Genomic DNA, 24,483 nt, shown 5'->3' with positions numbered 1-24,483 from the left:
CAAGCAGCGTATCCATCTAGCAAGCAGCAATCGAATTTCAGTCTGTGATAGTAAATAAAGCAAAAGTCCAGGAGGTGCTTAAGTTTGCCACATATTTCATAGTGAAACTTATGCATATTTAGGGAAGGCTAGCAGTCAACACCCCTGACAAAGCAAATTTGATTCCGCATAATAACCTTTGGAATATTTCAGGGGCATCCATTCAGAGGTTCTGGATTTTTTGCAATTTTGCCATAAAATGCCAAAATTTGCCAATTTTTTCCCCCTAAAATGTAATTGGGAGATAACCTCCTAAAAAGAGGTAATGCCTACTTGATTTGCTCGCCAGCTTCAGTTAGTGGATGGTATTCGAGCCTCACCCCTTTTAAAGTTCACCAGTCACCACTGGTTGTGGAGTGGAGTTGCGTATAGTGAAGTAAAGTGTTATACAGTGGATGTTTCACTCCACCTGTGGCCAGCTTCTGACAGCGGGTATAACGCATACTCCCACTGGAGAGGGTGGACCGCAAAGGTACCAGCGGGCAGCTGCAGACCATAAACACACTTACCTCAAGGCAACCAGCCTGCCGGTGCTCTCTTTAATGGCAATCCTCTCCTTGGGGGGCGCTTTCTGGGTCGCCAGCCACGTGGCTACTGGAATGGGTCGTCCATACCTCTGTTAGTCGAGAACTGTGAAAACCTGGGCCTCCGGTCCAACTCACAAAGACGGTCCGCCGGGCGTGAACTTTGTGAACGTCTGCAATGCAACTGTCCAGTCTTAGCCTGGAAAACATGGAACCGGATGGACCACAGCTTCATGCAGTTCTGGTGGACCAAACTCAAGCTCTTGTTCAGACTGTTCAGCAGCAGATACAAAAATTATAACAGTTGAGGATTTAAACTTGGCCTTATGACAAGCCTTAACATCCCATGCCTTAGATGGTCTCATCAACCATTCCACTGTATTCTGGGGACCCAAATAAATTAAAGTTGTTTCTTGATTCTGCCTCAAATATCATGTCAGTGGGTAGAGGCTCCTTTTGAAGAATCCTCATCTTAAACTTCCAATTAAAATTTATGGAAATAGGCCTTGCCTGGGGTCCTCTTTCTGAGGTAGACAGCAAAACACATCTGAAGAAAGCCCTGAGTATGTTTAGTGGATCACCTAGAACATCTAATCCGCGATTTTCCAGTTCGTCCTCTAAGACCTTCAGGAAACGCCTGATTCCATCCTTTGTAAAAGGGAGAAAAACAGGTATATCCTATGTCCCTTTTTTTGGAGTATCAGCTGATACTCTAGTTCCACTTTTTCGGTTATTAGTGTTTTTGGATCTGACTGCAAGAGACAAAGAATACATTACTGGACTGTGGTGCAAGTTGTCTGTACCTAGATGAGGGTTGGACCATGAACAAGAATGTATTTAGGATTGCTAAAGAGTCCCCTGAACAGGTTCAGACTGACAATGGTATTCCCCTAAGCCTTGGACCAGTTAAGGAGATGACCATACCACTAAGGATGACCTTTGGAAAACATAAGGAAACTGTTTCTTTTGACCGAATTTCATCTTCAAACGACATTTCAATTCTGGGCGTTCCTTGGCTGACTTGTCATAACCTATATATCAATTGGGAAGCCAGACCTGTATCCTTATCTTAACAATTCTCTCAACACGTTCTATTCTCCAGTTAACAACTGTCCCTAAGTAAATGGTTTCTGCACAAGACTCTTGAATGATCAACCTTCTCAATGGAGTTCCCATTCAATACTGCTCTTTTTCTGATCTCTTTGAGAAAAATTGCGGGTTTATATAGCGCTAGGAATCGACTCCCGGAGGAGTATCTCCACGCTTCGACCGCTGGGGAACCCGTCCTGGCTCACCCTGAGAGATGGTCCCAGATGGGTATCTCTAAGGTGCGACCAAGCATCCCCGGCGATCTGGGGGGGCCGTTGTGAAGATGAGGCAAGCTGATGCCCAGAGTTGCCGCGTGTGGTCTCTGACTAGAGTAGGCACCGAGGCGAGAATTATTTAGTCCGCTGACCCTGGTCCACGACCCTGCCGCGTCGGGAATCGAACCCTGGTCCTAGGCTGTTCTCTGCTTACGGGTCTGCCGCCTCTAACCATTGAGCCACACTTCTCCCTAAACCTAAGGAAATATCCCTGCCTTGTCATCTTCTATCTGAATGTGAAAAGGAAAACATAAGGCAATATCGGTAAGATAACCTACAAATCAGCCTTACAACAAGGTCTAGTTCTCCTCCTGGGACGTCATTCTTCCTTGTTCCTTAAAGGTCCAAAGATCTGAGACCATGCGTAGACTTCGGAGTCTTGAACAAGGTCACCATAAATTATAGATATCCTCTTCCTTTAATCAAGGACATTTTAGAATCATTAAGGAATGCTAAAACATTCACAAAACTAGATCTTTGAAGAGATTACCACCTTCTCCGAATGACAGAAAACGACAAATGCAAGACAGACTTTCGGACTCCATTAGGTTACTTTGAATATCGGGTTATGCCCTTTGGCTTAAGCATTGCACCATCCATATTTCAGTGTTTTTATGGATCTCATATTCTCAGAGATATTCAATCAATTTGTCATAGTATTATTTGACAATATTCTTATAGTCTCAAAAGACCCTCAGTTGCATCCCATGCATGCCTGACAAGTGAAAACGAGACAGCGCCAAAATCAATTCTATTGCAAGCTTCAAAAATGTGAATTCGACCTGTCTGAAGTTGATTATTTAGGTTTTCGCATAATTAGTACTTGATTTTCCATGGATACATGTACTGCTTCAGCCATTCTGGATTGACAGTGTCTCGCAAGTGTCAAGGAAACCCAATGCTTTCGTGGTCTAGTGAATTTCTACCATCAGTTCATTGACAATTTTGCCAGTTAACCAGCAACAACACTTGTGTTCTTAAACTTAAAATGTGACTCCTTAGCTGAGGAAGCTTCCAAGTATCTAAAACAAGTCTTTACTGAAGCTTCCATTTTATGCTACCTTGATCCAACACAGACGTTTATCACTGAGACTGATATCTCTGACCGAGCTATTGGAGCTGTTCTTCTTCAGCTCCAAGAAGATGAAAGATTAGAACATCCTGTATTCTATTGCTCTATATTCTTTCAGATTCTGAGAAGAATTACTCAGTTCTAGAAAGATACATTTTAGCTATGAAGAAGTCTTGCTCAGAATACAGGCATTTCTTATTGGGAGCTCCAGAACCCATTGAAATTGGCACTGACCACCGCAATATCTCCGGATATACAGTGCCGAAACAGGTGAGAAGCTCGATGGGCTTACTTCTTTATTCAGTATGACTTTATCATCACGCACATTCCTGGTTCAGAAATATTCTGGCTAATGCCCTTTCATGTAGATATCCTGAAGCCCTTTCAGATTTTGGGCAATATATTCTACCACTTCAAAATATCATTGGAGAGGCATGGCCATTTCTTGTCAGAGTTCAAGCCAGTTATTCCTCGGTTCACAAAAAAGAATGGAACACCTTGTGTGGCTCTGTACATAAGAAGGGAAATCCTGTCTTTCAGGGTAAGACGTTTTTCATTACATCTACAAACAAGATGTGTCATGACTCTCCTAATGCTGGCCATAAGAAAATTAAATCTCCGTTGGAGCTCATTCTTCACTCTTTTTGGTGGCCTACTGTCCGACGTGATACCAAACCCTACATTGGATCCTGTCCAACCTGCTCTCAGGGAAAATCCTCGTATTCCCATTGCTTCAAAACTTTTGCATCCCTTCCTGTTCCACCAGAACAGTGGCATACTATTTCTACTGATTTAATCGTGGCACTCCTTCCTTCAGAATGGAATCAGATCATTGTGATCACTCTTTACTATTTCTCCAAAATAGCAATTGTATTTGCCCTTAAAAAGTAGCCCTCTGTGAAATCTGTGACAATTTTTTTTCCAAGAAATCTTTCACTTGCACGCTCTGTTGTTTTTGGTCCTGCTTTTGGAGATCTTTTTCTAAATCTCTTCAAATAGAAGTAGCCTTTTTCTCTAGTTTTCACCCCAAGACTAATGGTCAAACCGAAAGGCTGAACAAACAGTTAGAACAGTACCTTCAGCTGTTTCTGTAATTCCACTCAAAGTGAGGTGCATTCCTTTTTACCCTTGGCAGGTTTTCCTACAATAATTCTGTCTATAGCACTGCTCAATCCTCGCCATTTTTCTGTCTCCAAAGCTTTCATCCTCTGGCTTGTCCTGCAATCTAGAGTTCACACAATGTCCAGTTAGTCATGCACCTAAACAATGGATGCAGCTTAATGAGGATTCTTGCAGCATCTCCCTTCCTACAAGATTGGAGACAAGGTGGCATATTTACAAAAAAAATTAGAACGCAGTGTTCCACTAAATTTGGCAACACCACACTCTGACAAACCGCAGGGATGCACCGTATTCCCAAGAATACTGCACACCCCTGTGTTTCCCTTAGTGCTGGTACTAAAAGAACTGGCTAGCGCCAGTGCAGGCACCCTGCCACCATGTGGCAAGGGTACCTATGCTGCAGGGGCGATTGTTTATGTGCAGGATGGGAAACCTCAATAATGGAGATTTGCTCTTTCTATGTGTGCTGCAATATGCAGCACACATAGAAAGAGCAAAACGAGAAGAAATGCACAATTGCTTCTCATATCACCATTCTAAGACCAGGTATTAGGTATTACCTGGTCTTAGTTTTTGGCACTGCCGCAGCCTTGTAAACCTGGGGCAGTGTCAAAAAGCACAGGTGTTGCAGTTGAACGCTCACTGCAAAACCCACAGCAGGCCCCAATGCCTCAGAGGACTGCGTCGAAAAGGGGCTTATTTACAAGGTGGTATTAAGCCATATTAAGTGCCTTAGTGTCACCTTGTAAATATGGGGAAGGCCGCTATGCCACTGGAGGGTCAAAAAAAGTGACGCTCAGGTGGCGAAATAGGCTTGTATATATGCCCCAAAGTCTGGTTTCATTCAAGTCCTTTCTGCCTCACTTCTCCCATAATAAATTCATGCTGAGATTGTTAGGCCTTTTAAAATTGTTCAAGTCATCAATCCACAATCCTGCAACATTCATGTGCCTCTTTGTTAGAAAATCCATCATGTGCTTCATGTCTCCCAATTGAAATGGTGCAAAAACAGACTATAGGCATGAAATATCGACTTGCACAAATATTGTGGCAAAAATAATGTGGGTCAAGAACATTGACAGACAAAATATCTTGGTCAAGAATATCGATTTTAGGTGAGTAATATCGACATTAAAAATATCAAAGTGTTTAATATTGTTTGCAAAAATATAGTTGATATAAATATCGATTAATTTAGTAATGTTATGTTTTTTAGTATATATGTTATATGTGTGTGATGCATTTATTTTTTGTATAGGAATTCTTTGTATTTTAATTAGATGAGTTAAAATGTTAGTAGTAATTAATTTATTTTTGTTAGAATTTTGCGTTTTTAGTTCCGTAGCGGGTTGTGGGTTTATAGGGGAATAGGGTGGGAAGTAATTTAATTATAGGAAATGTATTGATTAATTTTTAATAGTTATTTTTTTTCCTGTCTATTTTACTGTTTTTAGTACTGTAGCGGGTTGTGGGTTTATAGGGGAAAAGGGTGAGAAGTAATTTAATTATAGTAAATGTATTGAATATATTTTTATTAATTTATATTTGTTGAATTGAGATGCTATAGTGTTAAATGTGTAAATTATGTTTTTATTAATTATTTAATAATTAGTTGTTGATTAATTTTAATTAATTTATTGGCCATTAATGATGTTAATTGTGTAATTATTTTAGGTGTGTGTTGTGGTGTTTATAGATGAAAATTGTGGGAATGGTGGGAAGTAATTTATTTTTAATTTATGAAATAATAATTAGCTATTAAATTATTTTAATTAGTTAATTGGAAAGTAATTATGTTAATTATGCAATTCATTTTAGGAGTGTGTTGTGGTGTTTAAAGGTAAAAATGGTGGCAAGGGTGGGATTTTTTTAATTGATGAATTATCAATTAGTTATTAATTAATTTTAATTAATTATTAGTAATTAATGACGGTAATTGTGTAATGCATTTTAGTTGTGTCCTATTGTGTCCATAAGTGTAAATGTTGGGAAGGGTGGGAAGTGATTTATTTTTTAATTGATTAATGAATATTTAGCTGTTAATTAAAGTTAAATAAGTAGCAGTTTTAAAATATTGTTTATTTATTTTTAAGATAATTTTTATTAAAAACATTTTTGTTTTTAGTGATTTTTACCCCTCTGCTATCCAACACGTTCCCTACTTTTGCACTCACTGGAGTGGGAATAGTAATTTTTATCTCTCCGCTATCCAATACTGTCCCTACTATTGCACTCACTGGAGTGGGAATAGTAATTTTTACCCTTCCGCTATGCAATACTTTCCCTACTGTTGCACTCACTGGATAGGGAATAGTAATTTTTTCCATTCCACTATCCAATACTTTCCCTTTCTGTTGCACTCATTGGAGTTGGAATAGTAATTTGTACCCCTCCGCTATCCAAAACTCTACTGTTGCGCTCACTAGAGTGGGAATAGTAATTTTTAACCATCCAGCACTTTCCCTACTGTTGCAGTTACTGGAGTTGGTAGTAATTTTTATCTTTCCACTATACAACACTTTCCCTACTGTTGCACTGTTTGGAGTGGGAATATTAATTTTTACCTCTCAACTATCCAATACTTTCCCTACCGTTGCAGTCTTTGGAGTGGGAATAGTAATTTTTTCCCCATTACTATCCAATACTTTCCGGACTGCTGTACTCACTGGAGAGAGAATAGTACTTTTACCCATCCACTATCCAATACGTTCCCTATTGTTGCACTCACTGTAGTGAGAATAGTAATTTTTACCCCTCCGCTATCCAACACTTTCCCTATTGTTGCACTCACTGGAGTGGGAATAGTAAAATGTATTATTCCGCTTTCTAATTTTTTCCCTACAGTTGTGCTTATTGTATTGCAAAATGTACATTTAATTATGTTTTTTATAGTTAAATATTTGAATTAATTATAAAATAGATATTTTTCAATTTTAAATAATCGATATATATATATATTTTATTTTTATATAATTTATACATTTACAAATTAAATAAAGATAACAGTTAATGAATTGTTTTAAGTAAATATATGTATATGTAAAAAATATTATGTGCATGTTATTTTTGCATTTTATATATTTTTTTCGATTTTTTTGCCATCAATATTTTTTACCTCGATATTTTGTCAGTGATCCGAGTTTGAGGTTCAGGAGATATGTGATTCTTGCATCTTTCGAGGGAAACTCCACTTTTCGATCCATTGGGAATGATAACCTCCTAGGAAACGGTCTTGGGAAGATGCTTCTTTTATTCATGCTCTACTTCTGGTTTGTCACTTCTTCCGTAGGCCAGCTTCTGACAGCGGGTGTAGTGTGTACTCCTGTGGGAGAATGAGGGACCTCTGAGGTACTGGCGGGCTATCGCAGTCCCTAAACACACTTACCTCAAGGTTTCATTAAACCCTTCCTAGAATCGTCTGGAGAGGATTTATGGTATAGGAAATACTGCCTGTTGCAAGATAGAACCTTGTCCATTCCTTTTAACAGGATGTTCCCAATCTAACATGGTGTCCTAAGTCCCTTCAATACAATCCTGTCCTGGACATATATGAGGCAGGGTTTTCCACTCATTCCTTGCATCGAAATGCTTCAGGTCTCCTGTGGTGTGCTCCAGCTCCCCATTCCTTCCTTCGCTCCTCCAGTAATCTTCAGTCTTCTTCTCTTCATTGGTAGCTTGTCTCCAGCCATTCCAGTGCTTCTCATTCTTCCTTGGCTCCTTCCGGAATCTCCAGTTATCTCCTGTTGGTTTGGTCCTAAGTCTTGTTTTTGAACTCAAAGTTCCAACTGAGCTCCCAGAAGTCATGTCAGAAGTTGTTTGCTCTCAGACTTTTTCTGGGGCCAAATCTGGTAGGCACTTTCTGTCTAGACACTTTCTGTGTCAGCAGCAACATGGCTACTGGAAGCAGACTCCCATACCTCTACCAGTCAAAAACGGTGAAATCCTAGGACTCCGGTCCAACTCACATCCAAAGACTCCCCGCCAGATGTCAGCTTCGGGAGAGTTGAGTGGTGTGTTGTGTCATATAGTGAAGTTGAGTATCGTGGAGTGGAGTGGTGTATTGAACAATGGAGTGGCATGTCATACAGTACAGCTGAGCATCATCCAGTGGGGTGTTGCTGACTGCAGTGTTGTGAAGTGGAGTGCTGTCTAGTATAGTGTTGCACAGTGACATAAAGTGATGAAGAGTGTTGTACAATTTAGTGGCATGGAGTGGAGTACAGTTAACTAAAGTGTCATACAGTTCACAATAGTGGAGTGTCGTACAGTAGAGAGGAGGGGAGGATCAGTATCGCACAGTGTAGTGTCATAAGACGGTGTGTCGTCCAGTGATACAGTGTCGAACAGTGTAGGAGAGTGTCGTGGAGTGGAGTGCTGTGTCATATAGTGGAGTGGCATGTGGTAGAGATGAGTGGCGTGGTGTGTGCTAGAGTGTTATACAGTGCAGTACAGAGGAGTAGGGTCTGAGAGTACAATGGAGTAGCGTCAGGTGGAGGGGCATAGAAGTAGTTGCGTAGTGTCTTACAGTGGAGTAGAGTGGCATAGAGTTAAGCAGAGTGTCACACTGTGGCACAGAGTGGAGACGAGTGCTGTACAGTGGAGTGTAGGGGGATAAAGTGTAGTACAGTTTTGCACAGTGGCATACAGTGTTGTAGAATGCACTTTTGTAGAGTAGAGTGTTGTAGAGTGCAGCGGCATAGATTGGAATGTTCTACAGTGGTGTAAAGTGGAGTTGAGTGGCGTAGCATAGAATTAATTTAAGTGTCATATTGCGGAGTGGCATCCCTTATGGTACAGTGCTGTGGAGTGAAGTACAGTGTAGTGGCATAGCACGGAGTGAAGTAAAGTGCTATAGAGTGGTGTAAAGTGTCATACAGTGGATTGGTATGACGGATCGTAGTGTGTGGGAAAATGTCATGCAGTGGAGGGGCATAGAGTGGAGTATAGTGTTGTAGAGCATAGTGGGACAGCATGTGGTAGTGGAGTGGCATAGAGTGTTGTAGAGTTGAGTGGCATACCTTGCCTTTGAGTGGAGTGGCACAGTGTTGTGGTGGAGTAGAGTTGAGTAGAGTGGAGTGGTGTTTTAGAGTAGAGTGGAGTAAAATCTGGTGGAGTGGCATAAAGAGAGTACATTACAGTTCGGTTGAGTGGCATACAATACACTACAGTGTTGAATAGTGCCATAAACTAGAGTACAGTGTTGTACAGGGGAGTAGGATAGAGTGGAGTAGAATTTGGTACAGTGGAGGGGAGTAGAGTGTTGTACAGTGGAGTAAAAATTCATAGAGCTCGGTAGACTCAAGAGGCATAGACTGCAGTGGCATAGAGTGTAGTATTGTACAGTGTCATGTTGTAGAGTGTCGTATCATAGAATATCATGGCATACAGTGTCATGGCATAAAGTGTTATAAGGCACAGTGGAATGATATAGTTAAGTGGTGTAGAATAGAGTGGATTGGCATACAGAGGATAAGCGTATAGTCGAGTTGTGTATAGTTGAACAGTGTACAGTGGAGTGGCACACAGTGGAATAGTGTAGAGTGGAGTTACATCTAATAGAATAGTGCACAGTTGAGTGGCGTGGAGTACCCTGGAGTGGCATATATAGTGAAGTTGCATATAGCTGAATAGCGTAGAGTGGAGTGGTGTACAGTGGGACAGAGTAGAGTGGAGTAGAGTGAGTTGCATACAGTGGAATAGCATACAGCCCTTCATATGGGGCAAGAACTCTTAGAAACAACCTTCCAGAAGAATCTCAAAACATAGTTGTTTAGACTGAACTAAAGCTTTATTTCTCCAAGATGCCGCACTTTCCTGGCCCATCTGATATGTTTTTAACTTAGTCTCTTAGTTTTGCTTTTTTTTTCTCATTCAGATTGTGATTCTCTACTCTCTATTAGGCTCTTGGAGGGCAATCCTCGTGTGGGGACTCTCCAGTTGGAGTAACCAAGCGCTTTATAAAATGTGTCATTATTATAATTAGTGCAGTGACATACAGGGGAAAAGCTTAGAGTGAAGTGTTGTACAGCAGAGTGGCATAGAGTGCAATTGAGTAGAGTGGAGTAGCATAGAGTAGAGTTTCATACATTAGAGTCGCATAGACAGGAGTAGCGCAGAGTGTAGTGGCGAAAAGGTGAATAGGATATAGTGGAATAGCGTAGAGTGGAGTGGCGTACAGTAGAGTGGCATAGACTGGAGTAACGAACAGTGGAGTGGTATACAATCAAATAGCATAGATTGAAGTGGCATGGAGTGTAGCAGCAAACAGTGGAATTGCGTAGAGTGAAATGTTATACTATGAAATCACATAGAGTGGTATAGTGTAGAGTGGTGTCACATATGGTGAAGTGACAGTGCAGTGGCGACTGGAGTGTCGTACAGTCAAGTGGAGTTGAATGGAATAGTATACAATGGAGTGTCGTGGAGCGGCGTACATTGGAGTGGCATACAGTGGAATAGCGTCGAGAGGAGTAGCATATATTGGAGTGGCATTGAGTGGGGTAGAGTGGAATAGCGTGGAGTGGCACAGGGTGGAGCTGCATGCTGTAAAATAGTATAGAGTGGATTGGTGTACGGTGTATCAGTGTACAGTGGGGTGGTGTGGCGTACACTGGAGTGACATAGTTTAGTGGTGTACAGTGGAATTATAGTTGAGTGGTGTAGAGCGGTATACAGTGGAGTGGTGTGGAGTGTAGAAGTATACAATTGAGTGTCATTCAGTAGAACAGTTTACAGTGGAGTGAAATTTCATAGAGTGAATGTTGTAGAGTGGAGTGTCGTAGAGCAAAGTGGCATAGAGAAGCATAGTGGAGTGGCATACATTGAATAGTGTAGAGTGAAGTGGAATAGAGTGAAGTGGTGTAAAGTGGAGTATTGTAGAGCAGAGTGCTGTAGAGTGGAATAGAGTACAGTGGTGTGGTGTACAGTGAGTTGCATAGAGTGGAGTAGTGTACACTGGAGTGGCATACAATGGATACGCATAGACTTAAGTGGTTTGGAGGGGAGTGGCATGGTGGAATAGGCGTAGAGGGGAGTGGTGCAGAGTAGAATAGCATAGAGTGAAGTAGCATACAGTGAAATAGCATAGAGTGGAGCAGTGTACACTGGAGTGGCTTACAATGGAATAGCATAGATTGGAGTGGCGTAGAGTAGAGATGTCATGATTCGATTTCTGGAGCGCCTGTTGAGTTAGTTTTGGTTCCATAAGAAGTTATACACTACAAGGACCAGAATGCTCAGCAAGCTGGGAGGGGTTATCATCTATATATGTCTCTACCTGCGGGGGCGCTGTGTACGTGATTTTGCACCTTGAACTTGTTTGTGCTGGTTCCCATGTTTGGACCGCGTTTGGCAGAGAGCCGGCAAAAAGCGGAGTTCTTTGAACTACTCAGCGGCGTTGCTGTAGCTGTTGTTTGCCCGTGAGAGTGATTATTCCAGGATTGGTGTTAGCTGGCCAAGGGGAGCCCTCTTCCAGGAAGAACGGCGTGAGGCGCCCGCCGTGAGAGTGAGTGACCTGTTCTTGGATTATTCCCCCTCTACGTCCCGGCCGGGGCTGGAGGTTGCGCATTGCTTCGTGAAGTTTAGAGGGGGAAGCGGCTGCAATCCAGGCGGCCGCTCTGGAAGGTTTTGATTCTCTCGGCTGAGAGGGACAAACAAGCAAGGAGCGGCGGCTTCCTGTTCAGGCGTTCAGCGGCTGCTGAACGCGGTTCAAGCACCGGCTGGTGTTTGTTCCTTAGGGGACATTGAAGGTAAGCGTCTTCAAGGAGGCGCCTATTTGTACTTTTATGTGCGCACTGAACTACGGAGAATCTCCTACGTGCATTTTTGGGTGCGCATTGAACTTTGAAAAACTCTGCTTCTATTGGAGTTCCTTTGAAACCACGGATATCTGGATTGTGGAACTGTGTATTATTTTGGCAAAGACCTTTTTGGAATCCTGAATGACTATGTTAGTCCTTGTTATGGGACTTTAATCCTCTGATGGTTAAGAGGAAATACCCAATGGATTTAGTTGAATAAGTTATACCCAGGAAGGCTGGAAGGTATGCATGGAAGGTGTACGATTATAGAGGAGTGTTTGGGTGTTGGCTCGCCGTACTAATTGCTGCTGTTGTCTTTCTGTATTACAGATTTGTTGGTATAAGTGGAAGTAGTCTCTGCAAGAGGGAGAAGAAGTGATTTTAGTTAGTACCGTGGTAGGTGGTGTCCTAGCGAGAAATATTAAGAGTAGTCAGCATTGTGTACCTATTAACATTTGTGTGTCTTTGCTTTTCTCGTTTCAGCCTCCCTTCCCGTTCCAGTCCCTTCCTGACCTTTCCCTCGCCTGATTTCCTTAGGCTCTGTGTGGTTTGATATTCAGAGCTTAGGGCAGTCTGGAGGTGGACCCCTATATAGCATCGCCCTGATCCTGAGGATACATGGTCGTGACAGAATCACGTACCCAAGAAAAGGTTTCCTCCCAGTTAGGGGGTGCTGTATAGATGGCCTCTCTGGATGATGTGCTGCATGCGTTGAGTGTGGTTCAACATGAATTAGAGGCGTCTAGAGCTGAAACAGCGGCATTGAAAGAACGGTTCGATAGAAAAACACGCAATCAGTTGGATGCGAATGTCAGCGGTTCCCCTATACAGGTTACTGTGTCCCCTCCTATACCTTTGGCTACCCCAGGAAGGTACTCAGGGGATCCGGATAAAATACAGACCTTCTTGACTCAGATCACTCTACACTTCTCGTGTAGACCAGCCTCCTTTCCTTCCAATCTGTCTCGGTTGGCTTTTTCAATTTCGTATTTGACAGGAGATGCAGCTAATTGGGCTGTGCCTCTAGTGCGAACTGACGATGCTCTTTTGTCTGACTGGGACGAATTCCGTACGGAGTTCGAAAGAGTGTTTGATAGACGTGCCACAATGCTTAGTGCTGATAAGGAGTTGTTAGGGTTGCGTCAGGGTAGGAAGGACCTCATTACCTACATGACTGCTTTCAATAGGTTAGTGGTGGAGACGTCCTGGCCTGAGGATAAACGGATGGCTTTGTATTATCAAGGTTTGAATGAGAAACTCAAGGATGTGTTAGCACAGATAGACCCCCAACCTAAGACCTGCATTGACTTGATCAATCTCACCTTACGCTTGGATCACCGTATGACAGATAGAGGTGGTGATAATAAGAGAGGTGAAAGAGCTGGGAGTGGGCAGCCTTTAGTGGAGCATTCTAGTGGGAAGGACACGGACCCAGAACCTATGGAAATAGGGGCGATCCGACCTCCTCTAACGAAGGCAGAAAGAGAGAGCAGAAGGTCTTTGGGTCTCTGCATGTACTGCGGAAAAAAGGGGCATTATGTCCGGGAATGCAGTATGAGGCCGAAGAAAACGAATGGTTATTCTCCAGCTAAACAGTTAGCAGTAACTAACGTAGGAGCTAGTCAAGTAGGTCTTCCTAGTGGTCGTCATACCTTATTCGAGTATAAACCTCCTCTGGAGTGGAAAGTGCCTTTATTGGAGGTGTCCACGTGTAAGAACACCGAATCCCACCTGGAGTTATCCATGATTCTGAACACTGACCATCAAAGCCATCCTGTGGTGTCCATGATTGATTCTGGAGCTACAGGCAATTTTATAGATCAGGGGTTGGTAGAGAGATGGGGTTTGGTGAGGGTGCCCATCGGGAAACCAGAACTTGTTAGGGCAGTAGATGGCACACAATCAATGTCTGGCCCGGTTACAGCCCATACTGAGTAGGTAGAATTAGTCATACCTGGGGTGGTGTGTAATCATCGAGAAAGGATTGTGTTTAACATCATTGAGGCTCCCCATCATGAGATAATACTTGGGATGCCGTGGTTGAGGCAACACAACCCCTCTATTAATTGGAGAGCGAGAACCGTAGGATTTGAGACTGAAGAGTGTATGAATTGTTGCTTGTTTTCCCCTGAACCCTGTGTGTCTTCTGTAGCCCAGGGGTGCATTTCAGCCTCTGTAGTAAAAGAAAAGGATGGGTTGCTACAGGAGGTTGCTTGTTGTTATAATCTGAGGAGGGAGGGTGAGGAGGTAAAGTTACCCTCGCTCAGGGAGAATGAGGTATGTCGTATTTTGGATTCACGATTCCGACGGAGGAAGCTATGGTTTCTGGTTTCCTGGAGGGGGTATGCTACGGATGCAGATTCATGGGAGCAGAGTTCTGAGGTTCATGATTCTGTTGCGATACGCCGCTTTTTTGCTAGTCAGCCGGGTAAGCCTGGGGCTGGTAGGCGCTGGTAAGGAGGGATATACTGTCATGATTCGATTTCTGGAGCGCCTGTTGAGTCAGTTTTGGTTCCATAATAAGTTATACACTACAAGGACCAGAATGCTCAGCAAGCTGGGAGGGGTTATCATCTATATATGTCTCTACCTGCGGGGGCGCTGTGTACGTGATTTTGCACCTTGAACTTGTTTGTGCTGGTTCCCATGTTTGGACCGCGTTTGGCAGAGAGCCGGAAAAAAGCGGAGTTCTTTGAACTACTCAGCGGCGTTGCTGTAGCTGTTGTTTGCCCGTGAGAGTGATTATTCCAGGATTGGTGTTAGCTGGCCAAGGGGAGCCCTCTTCGAGGAAGAACGGCGTGAGGCGCCCGCCGTGAGAGTGAGTGACCTGTTCTTGGATTATTCCCCCTCTACGTCCCGGCCGGGGCTGGAGGTTGCGCATTGCTTCGTGAAGTTTAGAGGGGGAAGCGGCTGCAATCCAGGCGGCCGCTCTGGAAGGTTTTGATTCTCTCGGCTGAGAGGGACAAACAAGCAGGGAGCGGCGGCTTCCTGTTCAGGCGTTCAGCGGCTGCTGAACGCGGTTCAAGCACCGGCTGGTGTTTGTTCCTTAGGGGACATTGAAGGTAAGCGTCTTCAAGGAGGCGCCTATTTGTACTTTTATGTGCGCACTGAACTACGGAGAATCTCCTACGTGCATTTTTGGGTGCGCATTGAACTTTGAAAAACTCTGCTTCTATTGGAGTTCCTTTGAAACCACGGATATCTGGATTGTGGAACTGTGTATTATTTTGGCAAATACCTTTTTGGAATGCTGAATGACTATGTTAGTCCTTGTTATGGGACTTTAATCCTCTGTTGGTTAAGAGGAAATACCCAATGGATTTAGTTGAATAAGTTATACCCAGGAAGGCTGGAAGGTATGCATGGAAGGTGTACGATTATAGAGGAGTGTTTGGGTGTTGGCTCGCCGTACTAATTGCTGCTGTTGTCTTTCTGTATTACAGATTTGTTGGTATAAGTGGAAGTAGTCTCTGCAAGAGGGAGAAGAAGTGATTTTAGTTAGTACCGTGGTAGGTGGTGTCCTAGCGAGAAATATTAAGAGTAGTCAGCATTGTGTACCTATTAACATTTGTGTGTCTTTGCTTTTCTCGTTTCAGCCTCCCTTCCCGTTCCAGTCCCTTCCTGACCTTTCCCTCGCCTGATTTCCTTAGGCTCTGTGTGGTTTGATATTCAGAGCTTAGGGCAGTCTGGAGGTGGACCCCTATATAGCATCGCCCTGATCCTGAGGATACATGGTCGTGACAAGAGAGGCATGGAGTGGCATACTGTGAAATAGGCGTAGAGTGGAATGGGTCTAGAGTGAAATATGAGTGGAGCGGAATAGTAGTGGAGTGGAATACAGTGGAGTGGCATAGAGTGGAGTGGCCTAGAGAGAAGTGGCATAGACTTGAGTGGTGTAGATTCAAGTGGCGTGGCATAGCCTCGAGTGGTGCAGATTGGAGTGGCACAGAATGGAGTGGAGTGGCGTAGACTGGAGTTGAGTGGTGTAGACTGGAGTAGAGTGGTGTAGGCTGCAGTTGAGTTGTGTAGCGTACATGGATAAGGAAGGGGTACTCCGAAAGAAGTCATGCGGAGGTTGTCGGTTATTATACTGTGCTCCGCACCTCCTGCGTCGTATACATTTCGCAGTAGGAATTGAAATATTCTCCTCCCTGACTGTGAGAGGACTCCGGGACTCTTATGATTTCCGTTGTCTGATTAGCTTATGGATGGTATTTATACAATCACAATATACCTAAGAATTGAATCCTGATTTGATATTATCGGATAATATTTTTATCCTTATGTGACTTTATTATCTGTATGATACGGACACTATATATTGGTCGTTACCATACTTAAACTTCATTTAACTCTTAAGCCCTGACAAAGTTCCTTTGGCATCAAGGAAAGAAACGATTTGGCTGAGTGCCAGTTTTAAAACAACATGTGAATAAAGAAGAATGATGAATTATACATTTTGATTTGAATGACTTCTTCCTGAGTGCATCTTCCTTATCCATGAACTCTTTCGAAACAATGGCATCTTTCAATGGCAGGTGCTGGGAGTAGTTGCACCTAACCATATTATATGAAACTATTGGAATGGAAGTGCTTAACCGTGGTCGGCCGTTGTTTGTTTTCTTTGAGTTCTGTAGCATAAAGTGTTTTGGCGTGGTGTGCAGTGGAGTAGCTTTGAGTGGATTGGCATACATTGGAATAGGCATACAGTTTAGTGGCGTAGAGAGGATTGGCATACAGTGGAATAGGCATATAGTGGAGCAGCATACAGTGGAGTGCCGTAGAGTTGAATAGTGCAGAGGGGAGTAGCATACAGTGGAGTGGCGTACAGTGGAATAGCATTGAGAGGAGTGGCATACAGCCTAGTGGTGTAGAGTGGAATAGTGTAGAGTGGAGTAGCATACAGTGGACTGCTGTTGACTGGAGTGGCATACAGCGGAGTGCCACAGAATGGGGTGGCATAGAATGGGGTGGCATATGAATGTACATTAAATCTGTCATGATTGCAATATGGGTTGCAGATTAACGCAAGAGAGCGATTTGCACTGCCTTGCGTTTCCCTAGATTTACCAAGAAAATCAGGGTCAAGCATGATGGGTTTATGTTGCTTTGTAAGAGTGACCTAAGTATTGTGTTGCCCATGCGAGACTATGCATGGCACAAGGATAACATAATACAATAATATATCTGGCCCTTAGTTATATATTGTGCCATGGTATACCACAGTACCTTCACAGTATACCACGGTATATGCTGATGACAAGCCAGCATATAATTGGCAAACGGCTGCCTTTTAAAAATTAAAAGGCAGACATGCACTTTACCTGTGTTTTGGTTTGGGCTCCTAACTATAGGTAGGTCTTATTATTATTCCTACCTATTACCACTGTATTAATGTGTAAATGGATAGGGAAATTAATTAATATTTTTCTATATATTTTTTAAAGTTTTGGAGGACTGAGCTACTACCTAGATGGTTCCTTTTTTAAGAAATGTGCCTTTTTGTTTAACTCTTATTAAGTTGCACAGTAATTTCTCTCTATTTTGGTGATACTCTGTACACTTTTCTTTATAAAGAATTAAATATGTACAAAATAAACAATACTCTGTAGTACAATACATTTGTGAAATATAGTGTATTGCAGTGTTTGTCTTATTTTTTACATATATAATTTTTTATCAGTACCTTCCTGGTAGTTCTGGGATACTACGTGAATTTTTTTAAATATATAGAAACTATATATATTTTTCCCTACATGTTGCTACTTTAATTAAGTGATCAGATGTAGGGCAAAAATATAAAACTTAATACTTACCGATATCTCAGCCCCTAGCCCCAAACACAGGGAAAGTGGCTTTAAAACAACATGGCTGCCTTCAACTTTTGTAAAGGCAGTCATTAGCCAATCACTTAATGCCTGGTCAGTTCTAGGTACTGCAGTAGTTTACCGAAATACAGTAACATTAGAGCAACAACAGATATCACTAATTTATAATACCTTATACGTTGAAAAATACGTAAACAACTTCTCTGTACTGCCCACAAGAATTACCTACCGATCATAATCTATATTATTTAATGCAAATCCGTTCAGCAGTTTTTGTGCAACGCAGGAGTGCAAAGTCTGTAGAAAATGCCAAAATGTGTTTTAGGACCCCTTTTGTCTTTGCACTCCCTTGACGAATCCCCGCTAAAGTTGGTCAATGACTAGCTACTACCCTCCATTGGTACTCACATAATAATAGAACTCCATGTGTCTGGTATCAGGTCTGAGGTCCTTGGGGTCAAGCTCATAGCTCACACGGATGTCCTGGGTCTGGCCGCATGGCAAAGTGCCCTTAGATGCATGGATCTTTATCCGGCTCCCGACACTGGAGTAGAGGGGCAATACGTTGTGATAGGCATCCTGATAGTACATCTGGGGGACTCCCCATTCGAAGCTAGATAAAACATGGCCGACTGTCGCCTGCGAAGGAATTAATGTAACATTGACTGAGAAAGAATGAGAAAGATTCAGTCAACCAGGATATAGAGGGAGGCATTTAGGTGAAAGCAGTACACTTTGGGATGATGAAGAGAGATTGCAGAAATAGGGAAAAGCTCTGACTTGGAATGATACATTCCTGGTGTTAGTTCACAGCACGTTTATGATGACACTACTTGGGTTAGTCACCCCTTCCCATAGTATATTGACACTCCTCCCTTTACAGAGAACTGACTCATTATCCCCATATGATGTCAGAGATAGTCTTCCTTTTGCACCACCACTGACCCTCTTCACATTAAAATGTGACTGAAACTGTGGCTGCCCTGACCCAAAACCTCAATTATGTTAGACATACTCTTGCCTTTTTGCCAAGACACACTGTGTTAGGTGCTCCTTTCCTTCCTCAGCAGCGCTAATCCAGTGCATTGTCTTACCTGGGGTCTCCAACCTCACCTTCAACATCCCAACCTAAACATCCTTATGGTTGGATAAACAATACAGTGGTCTTTTGACTTCTAAGTCTTCTAGAAGGTTTAATGAACCCTTAAATACTTGTATCTGATCTCTCATTCTGTGGACATACCTGTAGATAGACTTCAGAGTTGCTCCAGGTGGAAGTGTCTAGGGAGAAGGAGATCAGTCCCTCGTTGTTAGTGGTGTAATTTTGTGATACACCATTTCCTTGAAGTGTGACACCCTGGTCTGGCACAGCGGCTCCACTGGCATCCACCACCTTCACCTACAAAAAGACGAGGAGACACAAACGCATGTGGATGGTGGGGTGCGAGTATTGCAAAACAGCTACAAGTGAGGCTAGGCTAACAAAAGTCAGAGATCAGAGTGCTATAACATCAAAATGGACAACTTCATATTTCTAAACTATTTGATGGGTTCCTCTCAAATAAAGGTTGATTTGCTGCCAGCTCAGTTTTCACCTTTCTTAAGCCACCAGGCCCAGCACAGGCTGTGGCTGCCGAGGAGGGAGGGGTTTTACAATCTAACAATACAAATGTCCACTTTTGCCCCCAGTAACAAAAACCAGCACCCATGGGGCCGAAAACCGTCCCCCACCCTGGCGGCCCACCGCTGAAATGCCCAGTGCCCGCTACGGCCAGCCCGTCCCTGACCAGCCCCTGCCAGACACATGCGCAATACAAGTAGTGGAGCCCTCCTCTGCTGCCAACCTGACATTACAGCTTTTTTTTTTATTTCAAAAGAATTTTATTGTTATAAAGAAGCAAATGAAGATACAGATTAGAAGTAAAAGTGATACCCTTGATAACAGATAAATAGCAATCAGAAGCTGACATTCAAAAATGAGTTGTAGCAAATACAGCCATAGATAAAAGCAGTCTGCCAAAAACAGAAAAATGAATTAATTAAGATAAATTAAGTATCTTAGGCAGAGATCACAACCAAGAGTATCACTATCAGTTGGTATAATCAGGGGAAGAGAGGAAAGGAAAGAAGAAAGAAGAAAGAATGAGAAACTGACATTGCAGATTTTACATGCAAACAAATGGTCCGAGAGATTGTTTGTGTTCATGCAATAGCTGTAAAAGTTAAAGCAGTTAGTGGCAGAGTGGGGAGGTGGCTTGATGCGCTGTCACCCCATAGAGGAGCTGCTGATGCTTCAATCTCATCTGAACACCACAACAGTGCAGTTCTAAATAGTATTTAAATAATTTTAATGACTGTGTTACAGCCTCCAAGACTAGAAGTGTAATGCATATATTTGCCCCAGTATTTCTGGGAAATGGTTGTCTAAGGCCAAGAAAGCAACTCACCACATACATTTGCCTGACACTGTGTATTGCATAGAAAGCATTCAGGTGCCCTTAAGCAGTGTTTTCATTGTCACTCCAGTTTAGGAAACATATTTGTCTGCTGTACAGTGTTGGACACTTATCCCTGGACAGAGGCCTTGTTATCAGTGTTGTAGATGCAGTACTGTGGCCTAGTCAAGGGCGGGGTCATCAGTCACCCCAGTTGTTGCTGTCTTTTGGTCGATGGAGGGGCATTTTCCTGGCAAGAATTAGAGCCCATGGCTTTCCTTCTACATCTGTTGCCTGTGGGTATACACGTGTCATTCTGAGTAACTCAGCTTTCAAATGTGGGTTCTTTGACACTATTGTTACAAAAGCTACACTGTAAACCAGGCCTCTCTCTGCAATGCATTTATAGGCATTCCCACAATCCTACCTCCAAGCTGATAAGAACACTTGTCGAAATCTCAAACTATTCTCTTCTTTTCTCTTTAGCCATAGAACACAATGTAAGGCATTCTCCTGTCGCTACTCGAGCTCTTTCATTTCATAAACAAGGAAAAGAACTGAAGCACAGTTTATGTTGTAAAGCCTGAGACAGGGCATGCAGAGAACTTGCCCTTGGCAGTCTTCTTCTAGCTTGCATAGTTCATGGTTCCCCACTCTTCCAACTCCTACCTAGGAAGCACGCCAGAGCCAGTTCAGTGAGCTTCTACTCTATCATAATTCGGGATAGAGATAGAGGTGGACCTTTTTCTCTATTCCAAATTCTGTCAGAGTAAAAGGGCGTATGATTGACAAGCTCTGAAGCTCCATATTCTGACATACTACACTTTTTTGGGCCAGATGTAGGTAACTTAAATTTACCGACTCATAAATACCAAATTTTACTGATTCGGTATTTATGAATCGGTAAATTTGAAGGTGGGAGATGTAGGTAATTTTAAATTTTGATTTACCGAATCGGTAACATTCGGTATTTACCGATTCGGTAAATACCGAATCGGTATTTCCCATTGATTCCTATGGGCTGTAAAGCCCATAGGAATCAATGGGAAAAATACCGAATGTTGCAAGGGTGCAGGGGGTGTCACTTTGACACCCTCTAGCACCCCAAGTAAAGGCATGTGTGACATGTGGCACACATACATGCCCTAAGGGCATGTCTGTGTGTCACATTGCACAGTGTGCATGCACAGATGTGCATGCACACCTGGATTCGGTATTTTACCACACAATAGGATTGTGTGGTAAAATACCGACTCTTAAGGGCCTGTGGCACTCTCAGGAGTGTCACCTACATTTGGATTTACTGAATCGGTAAAATTACCGATTCAGTATTTTACAGAATCGGTAAATTTACCGATTCTGTAAAATAATGGCCCCTACCTGTGAAAACCCAAATACCGGTCGGTAACGGCCGAATTCGGCCGTTACCGACCGGTATTTGTTCTCCTACATCTGGCCCCTGGTGACACAAGGGCAGCATGTCAGATATGTATGCTGTGACTGTGTGAGGTGTAATGTTCCCTGCCTGACACATGCACAGTACAGGTGGTACAGGTAGGAGCCCCCTTCTGCTGCCAACATGACATTACAGCTTTTACATGCAATCAATGATCTGTGAGATTCTTTGTTTTCATGTAATAGCTGTGAAAGTTGAAGCAGTTAATGGCAGAGTGAGTTGGTGGTTCGAAGCCCTGGCGCCCCACATGGAGGAGCCACTGCGGTCCTCTATCTTCTTTTCCTGTTTGTCTTTTACTTAATGCTCCTCTGTCTACCCTCTGCAAAGCATCCCTGGAATGTCATGGAAGAGTCTTTAAATTCACATCTGCTATCTGGGCCCACTCAAATCCTCCATCTTAGGTGTCACTCAGCTGAATCAACACAAAATAGAACCCATTGTTGCTACATCGACACTCCACAGGCATCCTTTAGACACAAAAATGTTGCAAAGGACCCAGTTGCAGGTGACATGCAGAACATGTTTAAACACATAGGTGATGTCTGCAGGCCACCCAGTAGTCACATAAAGGCAGATTTACATGGACTGGTCCTCCAACCAAAGACCCCTGCTTTGGGTCTCCATTTGTTTTGAAGAAAGATACTTGTAATTAGCTTGCATGATGCTCATTTGTGCTGAGGTGGATGTATAATAGCTGCAGCTTGCCACAGCGAAACCAAGGATGCCACTCTCTCTCCAGAGGTATGCAGAAGACCATTACCCATCCCAACTAATCCAAAGAAAATAGGGGATGCAAAAAACATAAAGGATTAACCTGAAAATGGAAAATTTGTGTGAACCCAAAGTTGCTAACGAAATTCTAAAAAACTTCTTAAGTTTTCAAAAGGATAAGGTTTGTGTTTTCTAATGTCCCTCTAACCCTAGAACTGAATAAAAAGTAAAATAAATCATTTTGAGTTAAAAAAAAAAAAAGGATATAGTGTTTCTGATACGCTTCTGTGTGTGGGGCAATCCTGTGCCCCTAGAAAACTGAGTGCAAAATAGGAGTAAAAACCATGATTCCTCCATAGTGATTCAGGCTTTTGGTGTATGTGGGAACTATCGTCTGTGGGATTATGAATGAACGCAGCTAAGTCAGAACCCCTCCTGAACTGTAATCATAGCTCTGTGCCGAGGAGCTTTGGATAGCCAGCCTTTGGGATGTTCAATACTGCTGAAGTCGTTGTTGTGTCTCTCACATTTGTTATTTTGGTTCCCTTTTTGGTTCCCTAGTTTAGTCCTGTATTCCTTTCTCCTTTGTTGTGCTCTTTCGTGTTCTGCTGTAGAGTCTTTCTGGCATGTTTGCCACAGCATCCTAGGGCGTTCGACCTGTCTCCTGATCACATTCAGGCTTGTTACACCTCTGGCTGCTGTTGGAACTGATAATCTTATTGCCATCTGTACGGTGTTATTTGGCTGGATTCATTCTTTTCATCTGCCCTGTCTTCCAATCAGTTCAGATCTACCAAATTTTGTACCATCTAGGCAGTGTAGTGTTGTCCCATAAAACAGATTAACTTTTGATGACTGGGGGCGTGGCCACACCAGCAACAAAGATGGCTGCCTAACGGTGAAGTACTGGCTCGGATGGGGGACGTTAAGCTGATTTTGGTCCAAAAGTGCCATATGTACCCATCGGGAATACACAGTATGCCACCCTGGAAAAAAGTGCCATGTTTTGAGATCCCAAAAAGCATGAGCTGCCCTTCAAGAGGCCTAAGGTGGCAGGACTGCTTCACCGCCTCCTCATGGAGGAGGGCGTAGTGGGGTCACAAATGCAGAGAAAATGACTGGCACAGCTGCTATAATGGTGGAACTTAGCGCATGCTTCTGTTTAATTGATGCTTGAACAAATGGGCGATTGTCTAGACCGACAGGGCATACGGTGAACAATGCAGAGAAACGCATATTTGGCCTGGAGGACGGTGCTACAACATTTTCAAAGTGACTAGAAAAACTGGAACTACTTTTAAATACAGTTGCGATGAAAAATGAAAACCTGGAAGTCAGACCCTGGCGCAATAATATCTGCATTATGGGCATTTACAGAGATGGGCCATCTGAATAGGTTTGTAGAACATTTACTTATAGACCTCTCACTACCAGTACTTCACTTGTATCAAGTGACTGTCCCCTAAATTGGTGCGACAGAGCCACTAAATATCTGGGCATTATCCTGCATCTAAAAAGGGAGCTGGTGATCCACATGTATTATGGTCTGGCCAATGATAAGCTGTCTACCCAAACAGAATGATGACTTTGACTTCCTCTGTCCATGGTGGGCCGTATCGCCATCATTAAAATGTTCGTTCTACCCTGGTTTTTACATTTATTTTTTAACATACCCATTCCCCTCACCAACAATTTCTTTGCCACTTTGAGAAGTCTTTTGTTGAGACTCATTCAGGCCAGCCATCAACCTCGAATCAAGTGGAGTATGTTGATGGTTCTGTATGATCGTGGTGTCTTTGGGGTACCAAACTTTCAACCATTCTATCTCGCTGCCCAATGTCAATTTGCATATCTCTGGTATCACCCGGACGCCCATCTCCCTTAAGCAAAACCCGAATGGGATCAGGCATGTGAGGTTCCTTTGCAGGCTGTGCTACTGGGTGGTATCGCATAGGACACTACTAACATCCAAACACTCAACTACCAGCTGGGCATGGCATAAGCTCCCCTTGCTCTTAGGGGGAGAACTTCTACAGTAACCCGCTCTTCCTCTGGCTAATAATCCATGGCTTCCAATAACCAAATAAACAATGGTACAATGTACCCTACTGCTTGGCATATTATATATGTTTG

At 43.0% G+C, this 24,483-nt stretch overlaps 1 protein-coding gene across 1 annotated transcript in view; it reads right to left on the bottom strand.

Moving 5' to 3' along the window:
- LOC144768928 (alpha-2-macroglobulin-like protein 1) overlaps positions 1-24,483 on the bottom strand; it is a 451,046-nt gene that overhangs the window by 305,135 nt on the left and 121,428 nt on the right. The window contains exons 11-12 of the mRNA XM_078652935.1: positions 18,992-19,147; positions 18,157-18,387 (exon numbers count right to left, since the gene is read on the bottom strand). Coding sequence (XP_078509061.1) covers positions 18,157-18,387; positions 18,992-19,147 — 387 coding nt within the window. The remainder of the gene's footprint in view (positions 1-18,156; positions 18,388-18,991; positions 19,148-24,483) is intronic.

This window comes from Lissotriton helveticus, chromosome 7 (genome assembly GCF_964261635.1).
Source record: "Lissotriton helveticus chromosome 7, aLisHel1.1, whole genome shotgun sequence".
NCBI lineage: Eukaryota > Metazoa > Chordata > Amphibia > Caudata > Salamandridae > Lissotriton > Lissotriton helveticus.
The sequence above is the reverse complement of the archived record's forward strand: the minus strand, read 5'-3'. Positions and strand labels throughout refer to the sequence as shown.